The sequence below is a fragment of the Anser anser genome, assembly GCF_964211835.1.
Source record: "Anser anser genome assembly, chromosome: 22".
In the NCBI taxonomy this organism is placed as follows: Eukaryota; Metazoa; Chordata; class Aves; order Anseriformes; family Anatidae; genus Anser; species Anser anser.
In genome coordinates, this window is record NC_139743.1 from 3630826 (window position 1) to 3648185 (window position 17360).

Consider the following 17360-nt stretch of genomic DNA (forward strand, 5'->3'; position numbering starts at 1 on the left):
CAGCCTCGGAAGGCTTTGTCCCACTTGCTCGCAGGGCCATTTTTGTGCGCCCTGCTGGGAAGCAGCAGCCACCAGCCCAGGACGAGCAGGCACCGAGCTGCCACCGCTCAGCCCCGTGAACACCCACAGCAGTCCCAAGCGGAGAGGTTCCCGGTCAACTCAAACTTTATTTCACTCAAGGCAAAGCTAACTAATCCCCTACAGTGCAAAATGCCTTAGAAGTCGTCGCAGAGCGTGTGGTACACGCCCTGTGTTGATTTGCAGGGATCCCTACATGTGTTTATATATGCTTACACACGTATGTGGCCATCACAGCTCACACCCTGGCCCTGCCTTCGCCCTGGCACAGCCCCTGTGGCTGCAGGGAGCCCCAGCAGAGCTGGCACGAGCCCCTTTGCTCCCCCCGAGCCCACCACACCGCACACATACGTGCATAGATAGAGTTGCATTTCCCAAACTGGTTATGTTGACGTCGTCCATCAAGCCAAAGGAGCAATCCATGCATAGTACGGCACGGCATAGCCCGCGGTACGCGGAGCTGGGGCCAGGTATCGTCTAAAAAAAGGCTGACGGGTTAGGACAGCTAAAAACAGTTCTTTTAAAAAAAACTCCTTCCTCCCCTCGCCGTCCTCTCCCATTTCTGCGAGGGTGGGCTGGGGGCTCGGGGGGCAGCGGGGAGGTCTCACGCTTCCTCCCAAACTCTCATGCGTGACGAGGGCACCCCACAGCACCTGGCAGCACCCTGCCTTTCGCCCTGGGGTCTCGGAGCACGTTGCAAAGCGGCGCAGGGAGCCTCGCACCCCCTGGGAGGTAAATGGGGTTTGCTGCGCCCATTTCACAGATGGGAAGACTGAAGAACAGGAACCAGTGGTTCGCCTGGGGGTCCCCAGGGGCAGGGGGGGAGTGGGAGCCAGGGCCCAGCTCCCATTTAAGCAGCAGCCAAGGAAACCTGCCCCAGGCCACTGTCCCCACGTGTCCCTGTGTGCCAGGGATGCCCTGCAGCTGTCGGGTAAGGCAGCCCCCAGCCTTCCTCCTCTGCTCTGCCCCCAAATCCTCGCCTACCTCCCCTCCTGGTGCAAAGCCTCTGTGCCTGGGGAAGTGCAATGCTCCCCTCTTGCTGCTGGGAAAGGGGTGGGAACAGCCCCATCCTGTCAACGAGTGGAGGGGAAACTGGCAGGGAACAAATCGCGCCCTAAAGGACAACCTGAACTGCATCTGTAGGGTTAACTCGTCCCCCTTCCTGTTCCACGTCCAGCTGCAGCCCTTGGGAAAAAGGCTGGTTTGTGTTACAGTTCTCCTTTCCTCAGAAGCCCAGGGAGGCTTTTTGGGGTCCCCTGCACAGGGGCAGCACGACGGCAGGCACGCAGCTCCCTAACAGCAGCTGCTCCAGGCCTGCACCCCCACTGCAGGCACCCTCCGCAAGAACCCCCGGCTTCCTGAGCACCCCTCACCCAGCGACCCTGCAGCACCTCTCGGCTGTGAGCTGGGGAAGCCTCACAGCGAGCCCTGAGAGGCAGAGCCCTGTTGGCATCCCCTTTTACAGATGGGGAAAAGTGAGGCAGGGCGAGGCCCCAGGGTCACCCCGCCGGCCCGTGGCAGGACCGGGATTGGGATGGGGCAGCCCTGGCCCTGCTCCTCTCGCCAGGGCCCGACCGTGCCAGTTTTCCTCCAGGAGAGGGAAGTGCAACCAGCCCTTTTCCCAGGGGAATCTGATATAAAAATATCCGCTTAACGAGTTAAGCCCTGGCCGCTCGGCCCTGAGAGCATCCCTGCCTTCAGGAGAGGGGAGGATGAGGAAGGGCAGAACTGACACCAGCCCAGGGAGGGATCCTGGAGCGGCAGCCCCCACGGGGTGCCAGCCGAGGAGCTGAAGCCGAGCCGTTCCTGCAGCCCCACGTCACCCCCACTCTGCCCCATGTGCCGGCCCCACGGCGAGTTTTGCGCACCCTCACCCTGCTCCCCCAACCACCCACACGAAGCTCAGCATCAGAGCAAAACGAGACACCCCAATCTCATCGCACCCCTGACCCCCGGGCACGCCGGGCCCCCCGGCCACCCCCTGCCCTGCACCCAGGGGTGCACGGCACATACAGCACCCACTGCGGGCTCCCCAAGCACCCAGCCCCGCTTCCCTCGGCGCAGGGCAGGGCAGGGCAGTGCAGGGCAGGGGGCTCCCTCGTCCCAGCGCTGTCCCCGTCTGCAGGATGCCCCCGTCCCCGCGGCAGCCGAAGCCGTGTCCCAGAAGCGGTGCAGGTTGCAGGCACGTGTGTAACAGAAACGTGTCTCGAGCGTCGGCATTTCGGAAAGGAAACAGAAGGGAGAGGCTTCTCCCCGTCCCAGCTCCCTGCCCTGCTGGGGGCCGGGGCTCCGTGCGCTGCTTCATGCCTTCGGGGGGGCTTTTTGTTCCGCCTTGGAGCCCGCCAGGCCGTTCTCCGTGTTGTCGTTGCCTGAGGAGCTGACGAGGCACTCCTTCCTGGGGGAGAGCACACAGCAGCTGACACCCCCGGCCCCCAACCCCCCCCCTCCCCGGCAGCATCCCCAAGGGACCGGTGCCCGCACTCACTTCCCATCCTGCGTCTTCTTGATGATGAAGAGGACGACCCTCTTGACGAGCATGAAGAGGATGAGGAGGCCGAAGAGCCCCCCCACGACGCCCACGATGATGAGCGTCAGGGTGTTGTCCGTCTCCTCCACTGCCGGGGACAAGGTGCAGAGGGGCCTCAGGACGGGGTGGGGGGGTCCCAGCAGCGCTGCCCCCCCAGGACCCTGCACCCCACCATGACCAGGAGCCCCGGGGGCACCTCGGCTTCTCGCCCCCGCCACTCGGAGGAGCAGGACCCCGGCCGGCACTTACTCCTGTGGACCACGGTGAGGATGATGGTGGCGTTGTGCTGCGCATTCTTCTCCTTGGGGTTCTTGACGTGGCAGGTGTACTTGCCGGCGTCGCTGAGCTCCACATCCTTCAGCACGATGGAGATGTTGTTGTCCTTCCCCGTCGTCGAGCCGACGAACTCCACCCGCGGGTTGCGGCTCACCAGGAAGGGCTCGGAGGTTTTGCTCTTTATCTTGCCGTGGTAGATCTGCAGGGGCAGGGGTGCGGCACGGCGGGGTCGGAGGGACCCCGAGCGCTCCACAGACATGGGGACCCCGGCGCCCCCGGCACCGCAGGTGCAGCAGGCCAGCCTCCCTCTTGCAGCTACGGCATGGACCATGCAAAAGCAGGAGCACCGGGGCTGAAGTCCCTTTGCTCTGGGGCTATAAGCACAGACTTGCTCCCAACAGCCCTCCTGTGAACTGTTTGAAGAGCAGAGCGTGCCCAGCAGGAAGCAAATCTGAGCAGCCCTTAGCATCTCAGAGCAAGCACAGGAGGAGCAAATTAACCGTATTTTGCCCTAAGTGCGGACCTGCACCTGAACAGCCAACTTATCACCAGTTTATGGAAAGAAACGAGCCTGGAGGCAGCAGAAAGAGCAGAAGAGCTTTACTCCAAAAGCACAGACATGCACGGGTGCTCGAGTCCCCCTGTTTGCAACGCCCTGTTCCCCCAGAGCTGGGCTGGCTCAGAAGGAGAGCATCCTGCGAGAGGAGGAGGGCAGCCAGCCGAGAGCCTCCGAGCTGCTCTGCACCGGGATCGTTGGAAAGGACCTGCCAGGAGAAGAGGCAAAGCCCGGCGAGCCACCCACCATCTCCGTCGAGTTGAAATACCACGTGAAGACCAGGTCCTGGAAGCCGATGCAGGTGGTGAAGGTGCAGGGCAGCAGGACGTCGGAGCCGTTCAGAGCCAGCACAGTGTTGGTCTTCCCCACCGACACCTCCAGGGCCAAGGCGATGGCGAGGACGTGCAGACCTGGCAGGGAGCAGAGCGTGAGGGCACGGCGCCGGCACGGCCAGAGCATGGCAGGGCTGTGCTGGGGGCCCCTTGTCCGTGTGCTGCAGCCACGCGGGACAGCAAAGGCTCCTGCCCCAGCTCCACGTCCTCCTCCTGCAGGAACCCAGCTGTCTGCTGCCTTAAGACAGCGCAGATTCAAAGGGATCCAGAACGTCACCGAAGATAAAGATGCAAATTAAAGCCCCGATTCGTGTGTTATCATCACAGAAGTTGTCATCCACAACTCCTCCAGCTAAGCCTTAAAGTTGGGGGGAGGTGGGGGGGGGGGGAAGCCGAAAGCCAAGCAGAGCTCTCTGTTCTGCAAGCAAGGAGCTCACGCACTAATTAGTATTTCTGCCCTGGACAGTCGCCAGCCTGCCCGTCCTCCACCCTGGCAAAGGACTCGCGCTCGCCAGGCAGAGCAGCCTCCCCTCCCGCCGGCCTCGCCGGGCCGAGCCTCCCGCTGGAGCTGGGGGACGACCTTCAAAGAGCAGGACGCAGCTCGCCCGCGCCTCTCCCCTGCCTTGGCAGCGAGCAGTGCTTCGAGGGAGCCGGTACAAGCCCAGCTGCGAGAGCCGAGGGCGCCTCCGACAGCTGCCGGGTCCCCCACAGGGAACGGCTCGGCGGTCCTGTGCACCGCCCCAGCACCACAAAACCCCTTTCCTGCGGGCAGGGGATGCTTTGCTCCGGGCTGGGGGAGCAGCCCCACTCACAACAACCCGGCAAAGCATCCTGCACGCTGCTCCCAGACCTGGGACACCGGGGGGACCCCTCCCTGCAAAGCTTTCCCCGGGGACTCGGGCACTTCGCCCCACCGGCCCCGTGACTCCGAGGAGCTGCCCGCAGCTTCAGGCTCTGCTCCCCGCAGCCTCCTCAGCTGCTGATTTATTCTCCCACACATGCCCATGCTAAGAGCTCCCCAGGCACGTCGCAGCCCAAGCCAAGCCCAGAGCCCTGCATCCTGGGCTTCGGGCCCTGCTGCAGTGCTGCAGCGCGAGCACTGCAGGGGAAGAGTTACTTAACTTCACCAACAAGCACTTGGTGTTCTGCTACGGAGGCTTCCTCCAGCACCACAGAGCTACTCCCAGTGGACGGAGGGCTCGTGCATTCGTCACGCTCTGAGCCCAGCCCCAGGGGTGCTGCAGGAGGGCTTCACGGCCAGGAGTGTCCTGGGGAAGCGGGGCTGCTGCCTGCAGCAAGGCTGAGGGCAGGGAGCCTGGCTCTGCAGGGGTGCTGGGGCCGGCGGGGTGCTGCACGGGGACAGTTACTTACAGGAAAGATGATTCTTTGTGGCTCGTGACACTTTTAATCCTGTCTGCCCCAGTTATAACATCATCAGTGTAATCTGAATTGCATGCATGGGGTAAACGGAGGCTGATCCTGTTCCTGTCAAGCTGTGGTCTCAGGAAGACAGAAGCGATAAGTTACCACTAAATAAAGCCCAGAGGAAATGCAGGGGAGATCGCTGCCTCAACTTGCCACGCCACCTGCCACTGTTACTTTTCCACATGCCCAAAGCTGCTGCACTTTGGACCCCAGCACCCTGCTTTGCACCCCTCGGGGCCAGCCCATGCAGAGGGAAAGCCCCTGGTTGGGGTCTGCCTCCCCTGCCTGCAGGAACAAGGCACAGAGACAGGGAGCAGCAGCCCTGCTACTGAGAGCCTTGGCTGCCTGCTCTCTGCTCTGGCAGGGATGGTGGGCGCTTGGGGCAAGAGAAAGCAGCAGTAGCCCAGAGCAACACTTTCCCCACAAAGGTTTTGGGGCAGCCCTCTGCTTCACTTGCAGCCCATCAGTAAGCCAGGCTGGGAGTCACGGCCCTGCTGAGCACATGGGGTTCACCTGGAAGGCTGCCGGATGCCTTCACCACCCGCGAAAAAGCTGTTCCGTAAAAACTTCCACTGCCCATAAAAATCAATGTGAGCTCCTGGCACAGCAAGCAAGCTGCGCCTGGCTGCCCAGGTTCCTGTCCACAGGGGCTAAAAGGGAGCTGAAATCACCCCGAGCCCAGGCAGGACATGCTCAGGGCAGGGCAGGACAGCCAGGACTAACCCTGCCCGTGGGCACTGACAGCCCGAGCCACGCTGCGGCTCCCCGGTGCAGCCTGGAGCCCGCTGCCAGTCCCTGGGGAGTCTCAAAGCACCCAGAGCAGCACAGACACCCCCCCCCCGGCCCTGCTCCCAGCCCACCCTAGAAGCCTGGGGGACAAGTTCCCATCTACCCCCCAGTTCCCTGGTCCCCAGCACCCCCGAGTCTCTCCCAGTCCCAGCCCCATGCTGCGAGCAGCTCGCACCGCACCGAGCTTGGGCACTGTCACCAGGGAACAGCACCCAGATCCTGCAGGCAGCCTGGTACTTACACGTCTTTTGGCATCTCCAGCTCACTTAGAATAATCCTAAGGACTATGCCCTCTAAAACACCTTTCAAGGGAGTTTCCCAACAGCAAGTGCTGCGAATGCAGCCTTGGGTTTCAGGCTCCCTGTGCACCCCAGAGCACCAGGACCAGCACCAGGACAAGCAGCAGGACCAGCTATGCAAGCAGGGGTGCAGCGATGGGCGAGCGCTGATGAGGGAGGCTTGGAAGCAGCCCAGGGGCTGCAGCAGGGAGGGGATGGCTGCAAACCCCCTTCTTCCTCCGTGCCCCCAGAGGAACCGGGGACCTCCCCGAACCCGGGGCTGGGCTCATGCTCCAAGCGGTGCGGGTTCACCCCGAGCCGGGCAGAAGCGCATGCAGACGGCTCTTTTCCAAAACGCGCTGTAAAAGGACGACCTGTCGGCGGGCGTCAGCAGCAGCGGCTGCTCCCCTCCGGCCATCCCCCGGCGGGTGCCAGCAGCGGACCCCGCTCAGCACCGAGCAGGGGCAAAGCGGGGCGCGGCCGCGGCGGCGGCAGGAGGCAGCCGGGGTGCTGGGAGCCACGGCTGCGGGCAGGGCAGGGGCTGCAGCCGGCGCTTCGGAGCCCTCTCCCGGACCCTGCTGCGAAGTCACCTTGGACAAGCCACTTATCCTCAGCGCTTCGGGCTGCGGAGCAGACACGGTGGCGTTAGCGCGCAGCGGCCGCCGGCTCCTCGCGGCGCAGGCAAAAAGCGGGCGCCGGGACGGGGGGGAGCCCCCGTTTTGGGGTGGCGGTGGCGGGGGGGGACACCCCTGGGGGCGGCGGTTCCCGGGTGGGAGCTGCTGCTGCTGCTGCTGCTGCTTTCCCCCGTCCCTTACCCAGCAGCGCTGGCAGCAGGCGCGGCGAGGCGGCGGCGGGGCGCGGGGCCATGGCTGCGGCGCGGGGGGGGCCCGGCTGCCCGCAGCGCCCGGCTCTGGCCGCCCCCGCCGAGGGCGAGCCGTGCCGGGCGGAGCCGGGCCGGGGGGAAGGAGGAGAAGCAGCAGGAGGAGGAGGAGGAGGAGGAGGAGAAAGGAGGAGGAGGAGGCGGCGCTGCGCCCTCCGCCGCGCCCCTCGCCGCGCCCCCCGCACGCCCCCGGGGTGTCCCCAGGTCGCCCCCCCGGCATCGTTTGCTAATGGGAAAAGCCCCCCCCCCCCGAAAGACGCAGGGCTGGAGCCGGGCAGGGTGACCTCGGCTGTGTCCCTGCAGCCCCCCCCCCCCCCGGCAGCCCGAGGAGGCTCCGAGCATCTGTGCGGCCGCAGAGCAGGACGCGGAGCCAGGGCGCGGGGAGCAAAAGCTGGCGCCAAAGGGAACGCGTTGGAAACTTCCCTTGTCTGCCGTGAGCTCGTTCCCGGTAATTGTTTGCACAGAAGTTCGCGTACCAGCAGCCTCCCCACCGGCACATCCATTAGAGCCAACCCTGGGCAAGCCGCACCCCGACGGGCGGTGGCGGGGGCCCTCCTAATGGAGGCCTCCGGTGATGCGAAGTGCGAGGATGGAGCTGCACCTTCCCGCCCCGGTCCATTAGAGAGCAGGACCCCTGCTCGCAGCAGCAATTTGCTGGCGGTGACGCATCCTGAGGCCAGGCGTGGTGGGAAGGGAGGCGAGGTGCGGCACTGCCCGCGTCTGGGGCTGCGCCCCTTCCTGGCACAAGGCACGTGTCCCGGCCAGGCTCCCCAGGTGAGGCTGTCCCCCCCTTGCAGGGTACGGCACTACAGCACAGCTCCCCTGAACAGGACGCTCCGTTGGGCGTGGGATGCCGCATGTCCAAGGTGTCAGCTCCAGGGCAGATCGAGAGACCCGCCACGCCCCACTCCTGCTCCTTTTGCAGCTCCTTCCCAGCCGGTTGGCAGCACCAGGGATAAGGGACGGGGAAAGCAGGGGGCTTTGCAGGGCACTGGGATGTCCTGGGGGACCGAGAGGGTGCCAGCAGTGCCTGTGGGTTGGGGACAGAGGGCTGCAGAGCTGGCAGCAGAGGCAGGAAAAATACCGGCACAGCGGGCTGGGCTTCCCTGAGCCGACGCTGCGGGAGCGCCGTGGAGAGGAGTGCTGATGCAGCAGGAGGGCTCTGGCCGTGCTGGATACGGCCAGGTGAGGAACGCAGCTAGGTGGAAGGTACGGCCAGGTGCTGGGTACGGCCAGGTGCCGGGTAGAGCTCGGCAAGCAGAGCTGCAGCAAGCGGGCAGGCAAAGGAGACAGGAGGAGGAGCGCTGCATCTGCTGGAGCCTTGCTAATTGGGGTGCAGCGGGGGGGGGCACCTCTGAGGGGCAGCTTGGCAGAGAGCTGTGAAGGGGAGGAGGGATACCTGTCATCCCTGTTAGGGTGCGTGATGGCCTATTGCTTGGCCAGACAACGTGAAGGGGCTCCCATGGGTGCTGGCACAAACCTTGGCAGGCTCGTAGCCCAGCTTCCCCCGGGACAAGGTGACCCCAGAGCCCCCAGGGACCCTGCAACCTCTGCAGCTCCCGCAGCCCTGGCATCCCCCAGGGACCCTGCAGCCCCCACAGCCCCTGCGGACCCTGCAGACCCCAGACCCTGCCTCCCCCCCAAGCACCCGGCAGGGGCAGGGGGCAGGCAGCAAGCCGGGGCTGTGCTCCCGCTCCCGCTGCAGGTGGGGGCCAGCCCTGCCCCGGCGGCCGCAGGGCACGGAGCGGGATGCTGCCTGTCACCGCGGCCTGATGGAGCTGTCACACTTGGCAGCTCCGGCCGGTCTCCTTGGCTGGCTGCTCTCCTGAGACATCTGCTGCCACCACGGGCCTGGGAAAGGCTCTGCTCCCCCGCCAGCCGTGCGCTCCGCGGCCAGGAAGGGCACCCGGGATTTTGGCGCGATGCTGAAATGTCCGGCGCGGGGATACTGCGGCTCAGCGGAAAGTTTTTGCTGAGCCCAGCACAAGGCTGCCGTGTCTGGTTTCAGGAAGGTGAGCGCTCTCTGCTCAGACGCTGTCACCTCCCTGCTGGGACAGGACGCCTGGGCTCGGGGGTCCGACCAGCTGGCAGATCACTCCTGGAGCTGTTCTCGGGGCACATCTGGCTCTGGGGAGTGGAGAACTGGGAGATGGTGGTGCTGTGCCCCATGCGGGTCTGCCCCTGGCACAGATCCCATGCTGTGCCCCAGGGGACAGCCGACCTACAGGACGTGAGTGGGCTCTGGTGGGCTCCGGCAGCCCACTGGGGGGGCACAGCAGCCACCAAGCCCCTGTGTCCCCCTCGCTCGCCCTGCACAGATGGAGCTGGGAGGGTTAAAATGCCCGGCAGCTCTCCGAGGAGGGCTCCTGCTTCCCTCCACGTGGGCAGGGGAGCGGGGTAGGGCTGAGCAGAGCAGCGTCGGGCTGCAGCCTCCGGCACAATGCAGCAGGCACTGCGCTGGCCCCGGCTGCCCTGGAGCATCCTGCAGGGAGCAGCCCTGGCACCAGCGCAGGGACTGCCCTGGCCCCCTCCCAAACCTCTGGGAGCGAGGGGCGGCAGGCAGAGCCCTCCTGCCGACGGAGGAGGAGGCGACGCCGGAGCAGAGCTTCCCATCAGCACCTTATATTTACTGCAAGGTCCTCTGGCTGTGACCTTTAAAAGACAAGGTGGCCTGGCAGCCCGGAGCCGTCAGCCACTCGGCAGGAGCTGGGCCAGGCGCGCCGAGCAGCGGGCTGGGAGCTGAGCGAGAGGTCCGGGCACGCAGACTGCGGTGAGTGCTTGGCTGCCTTTGTCGCCCTCCGCCCTCCCTTGCCTGCAGCTCTCCCCCCAGCAATGCTTTCCTCTCCCCTGCCTCCCTCTGCCACGCAGAGCCGTCCGTCCGTCCCGCTGCTGGCCCGCTCCCCGGGGAGCGAAGCTGCCAGCCCCCCCTTCTGCAGACCCTTTAAAGCAGGGCAAGAGGAGCGGTGACCCGGGAGGCACTGCAGGGGCAGCTGCACTGGGACAGCCGTGTCCCTGCAGAAAGTTTTTGACTCGACGCAGCCCGAGGCCACTTCAGCGGGACCTCGGCGGCTGCGGTGCTGCCCTCACACCCTCCTCAGCTCCCCTGGGGCTGCCCCGGGCTTTCCCCTTTTCCAGGTCCCTCCTCAGCACCTGCATCGTCACTCGCAGGGTGGCCAGGACCCCGTCCCAGTCGTGTCCCCGAACTGCCAACTGGTCCCCGGTGTCCTTTGTTGCGCTCGCCCTGCCGGAGGGCTGTGACTGCCCCAGAGCAAGCGGCCACAGGGCTGTGTGTCCCCCCCAGGTTGTGGCTTCTTTCCACCACGGTGCTCTGCTCCCCTGCCAGGTCCGGGCACAAGCCCCAGCCCGGGGCCAGCAGAGCACGGTGTCACCAGCCCCGGGAGGTGACACCCTGCCCTTCCCCTGGGAGAGAGAGGAAGGTGGGAGCTTCGTGCTGTGTCACCCTGCGGCACACAGCAGGGTGTGTGGGGACCCCCGTGCCGGGGCGAGGACGAGCTGAGGCTCAGAGCTGTCGCCCTTCCCTCGGTGCGCAGAGCATCAGCAGAAGGTGCGAGGCAGGGTCACGAGGGCCTGGCCGAGGCACAGCAGAGTTTCTTTTAGTGCCGTGCACTTTCCGTGGGTGCACCACCCACCGTGCCCCCAGCAGCTGGCATCCCCAGCTCTGTGCCCAGCAGGGGTGGCTGAACCCCCGCAACGCAGCCGGAGGAGCTCAGGGTGAGCAGAGCATCCCTGGAAGCTCGGTGCGGGAGGGTTCGGGCAGCAAAGCCCACCTCCCGGCACCTGCACTGCCCTGCAGCATCGGGCTCTGTGGCAGCCCCCGAGCACAAACTGCTCTGTGCTCGGTCAGCACCCAAAGCAAACCCGCTGCCCATGTGGGACCAAGTCCTGGGCTCAGTGGAGCCTTTTAATCCCACGGGCAGACGTCCAGAGAGAGGCACCCTGCCCTGCCCCTCCTGCAGGCAGCAGTACAAAAGCATCCAGCGCAAAGTTTGCATTTTGTTGTTCTTTTGTTCGTTTAACTGTACAAAGAGCAATAAAAACATCCTACATCAGGCTTTGGCAGAACCACCACCAGCAGAGTGCTTGGCAAAAACAAAACATGGGAAGGCGCAAACCCAGAAGTGCAGCCATGGCCGGTAACGGCGCCTCCTGTACATTTATATTTGCAGAGACTCTCCGGTGTGTACAGCTATGTACATACAGATGCATTGGCAAGTTGCAATCCAAGGACAGTGCGTGAGCGAAATGAAAGGCGCGGGACCGGCCGCGTGGCAGTCGGAGACCTTCGGCCGCGGGGACGGTGGCTGTGCCCCGAGGAGCCGCTCGCAGCCTGGCCTCGAGCCGGAGGCAGCCCCAAAAACCGCTGGCGGCTGAGCAGGAAAGCGGTGCGGTGTGTGCGTGTGGGCGCAGGCAGCGCTGCTCTGCCCCCCAGGCAGGGGAGCTGGCGGGAGGGGGGAAGCCACAGGACAGCGGGCAGCAGGCGGCGCATCCCTGCTGCGCACGGGCACGGCAGCAGCACAGCCCCCGGGGGGTCAAGGGGACACGGGGGGCACCGGGGACAGAGCAGGGCACGCATAGTGTCCCGGCATCCCCAGGGCATGGGGGCATTGCTTGCGGAGCTGTGGGGATGGCACTCGGCTGGGGACATGGCGGAGAAGGGAGGTGTGAGGAGTGCTCCCCTGTTCCCAGCCGTGCTGCTTTCGGGGGACAAGGGACTGGGCACAGGGTCCCCCGGGGCTCCACGCTCTGCCCTGCCCCACGCAGCAGCGTGTCCTGCCTGCAGTGGGACAAGAAACACCTGGGCATGGTGCAGCAGGGGACGTGTCCCCAGGTCACCTCCAGCTCCTCTCGCTGCCCGCGCTCCCCAGCTGGCACCGGTCCCTGCCACGTCCTGAGGCCACCGGACGCGGGCACAGAGAGGCAGGGGCTTGTCCAAAGCCCCTGGGAGGGAGCTGCTGCAAGCAGGGCAGGAGCTGTGCCATGGGTTTTGGGGGGCCCCAGTCAGGAGGCATCTGGCACTGCGGGGCCCCCTGGCCGGGCAGGCTGGCAGTGCGTGGCCATGGCAGTTACGAGTTGTGCGGGGCTCCTCGGGGGGCTGGGAGAGGCAGTTTTGGGATCTCAGGGCTGCTCGGGGTGCCGGAGCTGTCCTGCATGGGGCCTCACAGCTGCGCCCCTCCTGCCCTGCACATCCTCCTCCTCCTCCTCCTCCTCCTCCTCCTCCCAGCAGCTGCACGCCGCTGCTCCCCACCGCCGCGGTTTGGCACATCGGCAGAAGACTTTCCATTAGAACCACCCTCCCCAGGAAGGAAGCAAGCACGCACACAAAAAAAGAATCAGCCCAGCATCTTTGGCGGAGATGCTGAGGCCCAAATATAGCCCGAGCGGCAGAAGGGGACGTCCATTACGCAGCCGGAGCCATCAGCGGCTCCAAGAACCAGCAACGCTCGGAAAAACGCCCGGGCTGGCGGTCGTCATCTGGCCTTTCTGAGCAGGTGGAGACAGCCCCGAGGAGCACGAGCTTCTGGTCGTGGCACCTCACACAGGACTTGCAGGAACGGGCACCTCTCGGGGTCGCCTCGGGGTGGGGACGTCGGTGTCCGAGCCCTGGGCACAGCAGGAGCGCCTCGGGGCTGCGGCGTAGAGCTGGGGCTTTGTGCAGCGGGACGGGGCGCGGACACCCAGCCCCTGCTGCCCCTCCTGCCACCACCTCTGTGCGCAGGGACCTCGCTGTCCCTCCCTCTGCCACGTCACGCTGTCCCCAGCGCCCGTCCCGGCCCCGTACAGCACTCTGGCACCAGACGGTGCCCAGCAGGAGCGGGGCCCAGCGGGTCCCAGCCCAGGCGCAGCGCCAGCCCCGCTCCCGGCCACGGCCAGGCTCCGGGGACCTTCTCCTCTCCGTGCCCTGCTCCAGGCGGGGTTGGCGTTTCGATGGAAGGAGGGATGCTCGGGGGAGACAGAAATCCTTGCTCTGGGAAGCACATCAAGGGGGTCACGCTGTACAGGGGCGAAGGGGGGCGGGCAGGGGGCGTTACTTGGTGCCCTCGTCTGGGTTGCCTTCGCCGTCTGTCTTCCCTTCCTCCTCCGTCTTCTGGTCGTCCGTGTTCAGCCTCTGCTGCTTTTTCCGGCGCACGCACTTCACCACCATCAGCACGAGGATGACCACAGCCAGGAAACCGCCCACCGAGGCGCCCACGATGACGGCCACCGTCGAGTCGCGCTTCGGGGGCTCTGGGGAGACAGGGCAGGGTCAGGCCATGCAGCCCCCGCCGAGGCAGCCAAGAGGCAGGGGCAGGGCTCGAGGCAGAGCCAGGAGCCAGCCCAGCACCCCTGGGTGCCTGCCAGGAGAGGGGACCACTCTACACCGACCTTTGGTGAGCACCTTGAGGCTGATGCTGGCGTGGCCCCGCTGCCGGTCGGGGGGGTTGAGGACATAGCAGTTGTAGGTGCCCTCGTCCTCCAGCTGCACGTTGTTGAGGGTGAAGGACACGTCGTACTTGGTGGGGTTCCCGGTGAACTCCACGCGGTTCCCGAAGCGGTCCAGCTGCTTGTTCATTATCTTCGTCCGGAACTGCAGGAACTGGGCAGCGGGCACGGGGAGGGGTTGGGACAGTGCTCAGCACCACGAGCGCTCGCCCCCCCCCCCCCCCCCAGCTGGGCACCCCCCTCCCTGCTCACACTGCACCCCACTCCCCCCAGGGTGGGCTGGCTCCCGTTCACCAGGAGCATGCGTCTGGAGGGGGCTCATGACCCAGAGGGACAAACACGACTGCACCAAGAGGGTCCCGGGACCCCTCAGCCAATCCCCAGCCCCGGAGAGACTCACCAGCTCCTCAGAGCAGTTCTTGCACTCCTGGTACGTCCAGTTGAGGGAGAACTGCTTGTTCTCCACCTTGTAGCAGGAGTTGAAGGTGCAGGAGAGCTTCACGGAGGTGCCGTTCAAGGCGTTGATGGTGGCAGGGGCCATCACCTCCATGCCCAGTCCCGAGGGCGCTGCCGCAGGCACGGGGAACAAGAGCGGAGATGCGGACGAGTTAAATTGGGCCACAAATGTCCACCTCCCCACCCCATCCTGCACAGGGCTGGCTGCACAGGGCTCGCCCTGGAGCCCTTCAGGCCCTCCTGGACGCTGTGGCCAGCCAGGAGTAGGCTTCCTGGGGACAACGGGGGGCCAGCCCCGGCACTGGCACCATCCCTCGGCGCACAGAGAGCTGCAGGCTCTGCCAGGCCGCCTTGCTGCTGCGCAAGGGCCGATGGCACCAGCGCTAAATTCTGCTGACTCCAAGCCCAGCCCGCTCCTCGCCGCCTGAACGAGGCTCTGCTGCCGCAGACTCGGCAGCGCTGTGCAAGGGCTGGATGCAGCATCAGCGCCGGGGCTCAGCGCCACGGCTGCTGGGAGATTTATGGCTGCGCTCACCGCGTTTCCTTCCAGGCAGGGCGCCCTACGGCAGCCAGGGCCGGCTCCTGGGGGCTGCAACGCTCCCCCCACCCCGCGGGGCTCAGGCAGGGCTTCTCCAGCTGGGAACGACTGGGACAAGACCTCAGCCTCTCCTGGTGGGGGGCACAAGGCGGTCCCTGCAGCCCGGCCTTGCTGCAGCACAGAAACTGGGTCAGCGCCTGGTGCTGCCGGCAGGTCCGGGCGGCTCGCCTGGTGCACAGGCTGTGCCCCGCTCCCTCTCCCACCCTCTCCCCTTCCCTGTAGCTCCCCACATCTCCAGCAGCCCCCAGGCAGCACCCAGAGCTCTGCCCACGGAGCCAGGCCCTGTGCAGGCAGCGGGCAGCCAGCCCTGATGCTATGCCTGCAGGAGGGGGGGCACAGAGAGCCCTGGAGGGAGCTGGGACGGCTGAGGGGGCTGTGGCACCCCTGCGGCACCCCACGGGGCAGGGATGACGCCAGCAGCTTGCGCTTTTCAGATCACCTCACCTCTGCCCTTCGCTCTCAAACCTTCTTCCCGAGGTGCTCCCGGTTCCCAAGAATCTTCTCCAGGTTGCAGATTTGGCTGCTTCAAGCCACGGGTCTAGCTGCGGGATGGGAGCTGGTGGCATCCCCACGCCACCTGCGATAGCAGGTGACCGGCCCTGCCACCCCAGCCCTGCCGCCTGGACACAGCTCGGATACTTTTAAGCAATCCTTGCAGTGGTGGAAGGGAAGATCTGGGCGTCTGCCTGTGCCAGGTGCCCCCTCGCAGACCCGGCCCCGCAGATGGGGGCTGGAGGGGTCTCCGCATGGCCCTGTTTGAGTGCCCTGCAGCTCCTGTGCTACGCCCTGGGCTCCGTGTCTGTGCCTGGCTTGGTGCTGCAGCCCCTGGGTGCCCCAGAGCTCCGCAGGGGGCTGAGATGCCAGCGGGAGCGCAGTGGGCATCTCGGGCTCTGCAGTGCCACCAGGGGCTGTGCACGGGCACGGGGCACTGCTGGACCACAGCCGGGGGTCCTCGCAGGGTCATGCCCATGCCCTGGGAGCGCTGATGTGCGGGGATCCCATTTCTAGGACCTGGGGCACCCCAGCAGCTGAAGACAAAATAAGTGGGGAAAGAAATCCCCAGGGTCTGACTGCCCAGGCTGTGTCCTGTGCTCTGTGCAGTCCCAAACGCTGTCACACTACACCCTGCTCCCCGGGGCCTGGGAGGTAAAATTACACGCAGCCTCCGAAGGAGCCCTCGCTGGGTGTTTTGCTCTCCATTCCCCCTCTGTCCCCTAAAGCCAAAGCAGCCCACCAGCAGCTCCAGGCCGGGGCGAGCAGCGCTGCGAGGAGGTGATGCATCCCTGCGCCCCGATCGATACGGCCCCAAAGCTGCTGACACACACTCGTGGCTGCGGGGCCGGGCAGCACGCAGGGCGCAGAGCCCGTGGTTCCCCCTGCCCGCCCGGACCCGGCACCGAACCGAGGGACGGCCGCAAGCCCCCCGCAGCCCCCCGACACCCAGCCAAGCAAACCCAGAGCTGCCCCTCTCCCCCTGCAGGGTGTGCAAACAGCCCTGTGTTTGGGGGAACCTCCAGCCAGCGGGATGCACGGCTTTGTATGGGGACGGTGCAGCTGCGGCGTGCCCCCCACCCTGCCCAGCAGCAGCAGCTTGGGCAGGGCGCGCAGCAGCCCAGCTCCGTCCCATCCCATCCCTGCAGGGCAGCATCTCTCGCCCCTTCCCCGGGGCCAGGAGGGGCTCGCAGGGTTTGGGGAGGGGGCTTGCTCCCCAGCCTGGGTGCTCTCCCCTGGCAGCCGGGTGCATGCAGGGCTCGGGTCGGCACTTACCCAGCGAGAGCAGCAAGCTGAGGCCAGTGAGGTACAAGGTGGGCTGCGGGAGCCAGGCTTCCGGGCTCATTTTGAAGGAGTTTAGGGTTTGGAGAGGGCTTGGTGGTGGTGTGGGTGGTGGTGGTTTGGCTTTTTTCGAACGCCCGGGTTATTTGCCGGTGACATAGAACACGAGAGCTGCCTTATTCCCACAATATGGCCGGCGGAGCGGTGCGGGGCTGCGAGGAGCGCTAAATGCTGTGGTTGGCGGATCGCGGCGCAGGAAGCGGGAGGGCAGGAAAATTTTCCCTGAGCAGAAGGCAAACGCTGTCCCAGCGTGATGCTGCCCCACGATGCAGGGTCATGTCCTGAGCTGTGCCTGAGGGGCTTTGTCCCCCCTCGATGGGACCAAACAGCTCCTCAGCTCCGTGCCCAGCATGGCCAAGAAGATTTCTGCTGGGATTCCCTCTTGGTGGGCAAGTTTGCTGCTGGAGCAAGCAGCGCTTGGGGCTCCTCTTCCCCCGGGGAGCAAAGTGCCCCAGGCATCACCCCATGGCACAGACCTCACCATGGAGGCTTCTGTGAGCTCCTGCAGCCCCCCCTACCTCTGGGGCCAAGCACTGCATCGCTCCTGGCCAGCCAGAGGCTGGTGACCCCGCTGCAGTTCCCCCTCCTGAGACCCCAGTTGGGCCCAGGGACCCCAGAAACGCTCTCCCCGAGCCGGGCAGAGAGCAGAGGGGCTGGCTTGGCCCCAAAAGAGCAGAGGACCCTGAGGAGGCCGCCTGCACAGCAGCCCAGGCAGCGTGCCTCAGTGGAAGCAGTCCAAGCCTGGGTTGAGGCTGCTGAGAACAGGGCTAGAAGGAGCCCACACGTGGCCTCATGGGGAGCAGAGCGCTGGTGACAGCAGCCCCTCGGCCACCTAGTCCTCCTGCCCGGGGCCACAGGACAGCGTAGTTTGCTGTGGCAGCACCAGCAAGG

The 17360-nt window shown here is 65.8% G+C and overlaps 2 protein-coding genes across 6 annotated transcripts; both read right to left on the reverse strand.

Annotated features, from left to right (window-relative positions):
• Positions 1-147: 147 nt before the first annotated feature.
• SCN4B (sodium voltage-gated channel beta subunit 4) lies at positions 148-7234 on the reverse strand. Of its 4 annotated transcripts, none has more exons than XM_083808514.1 (5): positions 7077-7234; positions 3684-3847; positions 2855-3080; positions 2564-2693; positions 148-2473 (listed from the first exon to the last, which is right to left on the reverse strand). In XM_083808514.1, exons 1-5 carry the CDS (start codon positions 7126-7128, stop codon positions 2380-2382), a joined length of 666 nt encoding a protein of 221 aa, XP_083664640.1. In that variant the 5' UTR covers positions 7129-7234; the 3' UTR covers positions 148-2379. The 4 variants fall into 4 exon arrangements, with proteins under 4 accessions (XP_083664640.1, XP_083664642.1, XP_083664641.1 ...); XM_083808516.1 differs by lacking the exon at positions 7077-7234 and adding an exon at positions 6225-6560; XM_083808515.1 differs by lacking the exon at positions 7077-7234 and adding an exon at positions 5141-6199.
• A 3913-nt stretch (positions 7235-11147) lies between these two features.
• SCN2B (sodium voltage-gated channel beta subunit 2) lies at positions 11148-16716 on the reverse strand. 2 transcript variants are annotated; one of them, XR_014574690.1, is made up of 5 exons: positions 16404-16716; positions 13983-14149; positions 13526-13736; positions 12256-13387; positions 11148-11600 (listed from the first exon to the last, which is right to left on the reverse strand). XR_014574690.1 is itself a non-coding variant. In XM_083808518.1 (4 exons), the coding sequence occupies exons 1-4, from the start codon at positions 16471-16473 to the stop codon at positions 13188-13190; spliced, it is 648 nt and encodes a 215-aa protein (XP_083664644.1). In that variant the 5' UTR covers positions 16474-16716; the 3' UTR covers positions 11148-13187. The 2 variants fall into 2 exon arrangements, 1 of the variants encoding a protein (XP_083664644.1); XM_083808518.1 differs by having other exon boundaries at positions 11148-13387.
• Positions 16717-17360: the final 644 nt, after the last annotated feature.

Excerpts from the sequence above, each read along its gene's own strand:
- SCN4B (XM_083808513.1), bottom strand. The coding sequence starts at position 3,350 with ATGCTAAGGGCTGCTCAGATTTGCTTCCTGCTGGGCACGCTCTGCTCT. Across the intron at positions 2,694-2,854 it reads CCTCACCGTGGTCCACAGGA|TGGAGGAGACGGACAACACC; the intron begins GTAAGTGCCGGC and ends TGTCCCCGGCAG. Across the intron at positions 2,474-2,563 it reads AAGAAGACGCAGGATGGGAA|GAAGGAGTGCCTCGTCAGCT; the intron begins GTGAGTGCGGGC and ends GCTCTCCCCCAG.
- SCN2B (XM_083808518.1), bottom strand. The coding sequence starts at position 16,473 with ATGAGCCCGGAAGCCTGGCTCCCGCAGCCCACCTTGTACCTCACTGGC. Across the intron at positions 14,150-16,403 it reads CAGCTTGCTGCTCTCGCTGG|CGCCCTCGGGACTGGGCATG; the intron begins GTAAGTGCCGAC and ends TGCCTGCGGCAG. Across the intron at positions 13,388-13,525 it reads CCTCAAGGTGCTCACCAAAG|AGCCCCCGAAGCGCGACTCG; the intron begins GTCGGTGTAGAG and ends CTGTCTCCCCAG.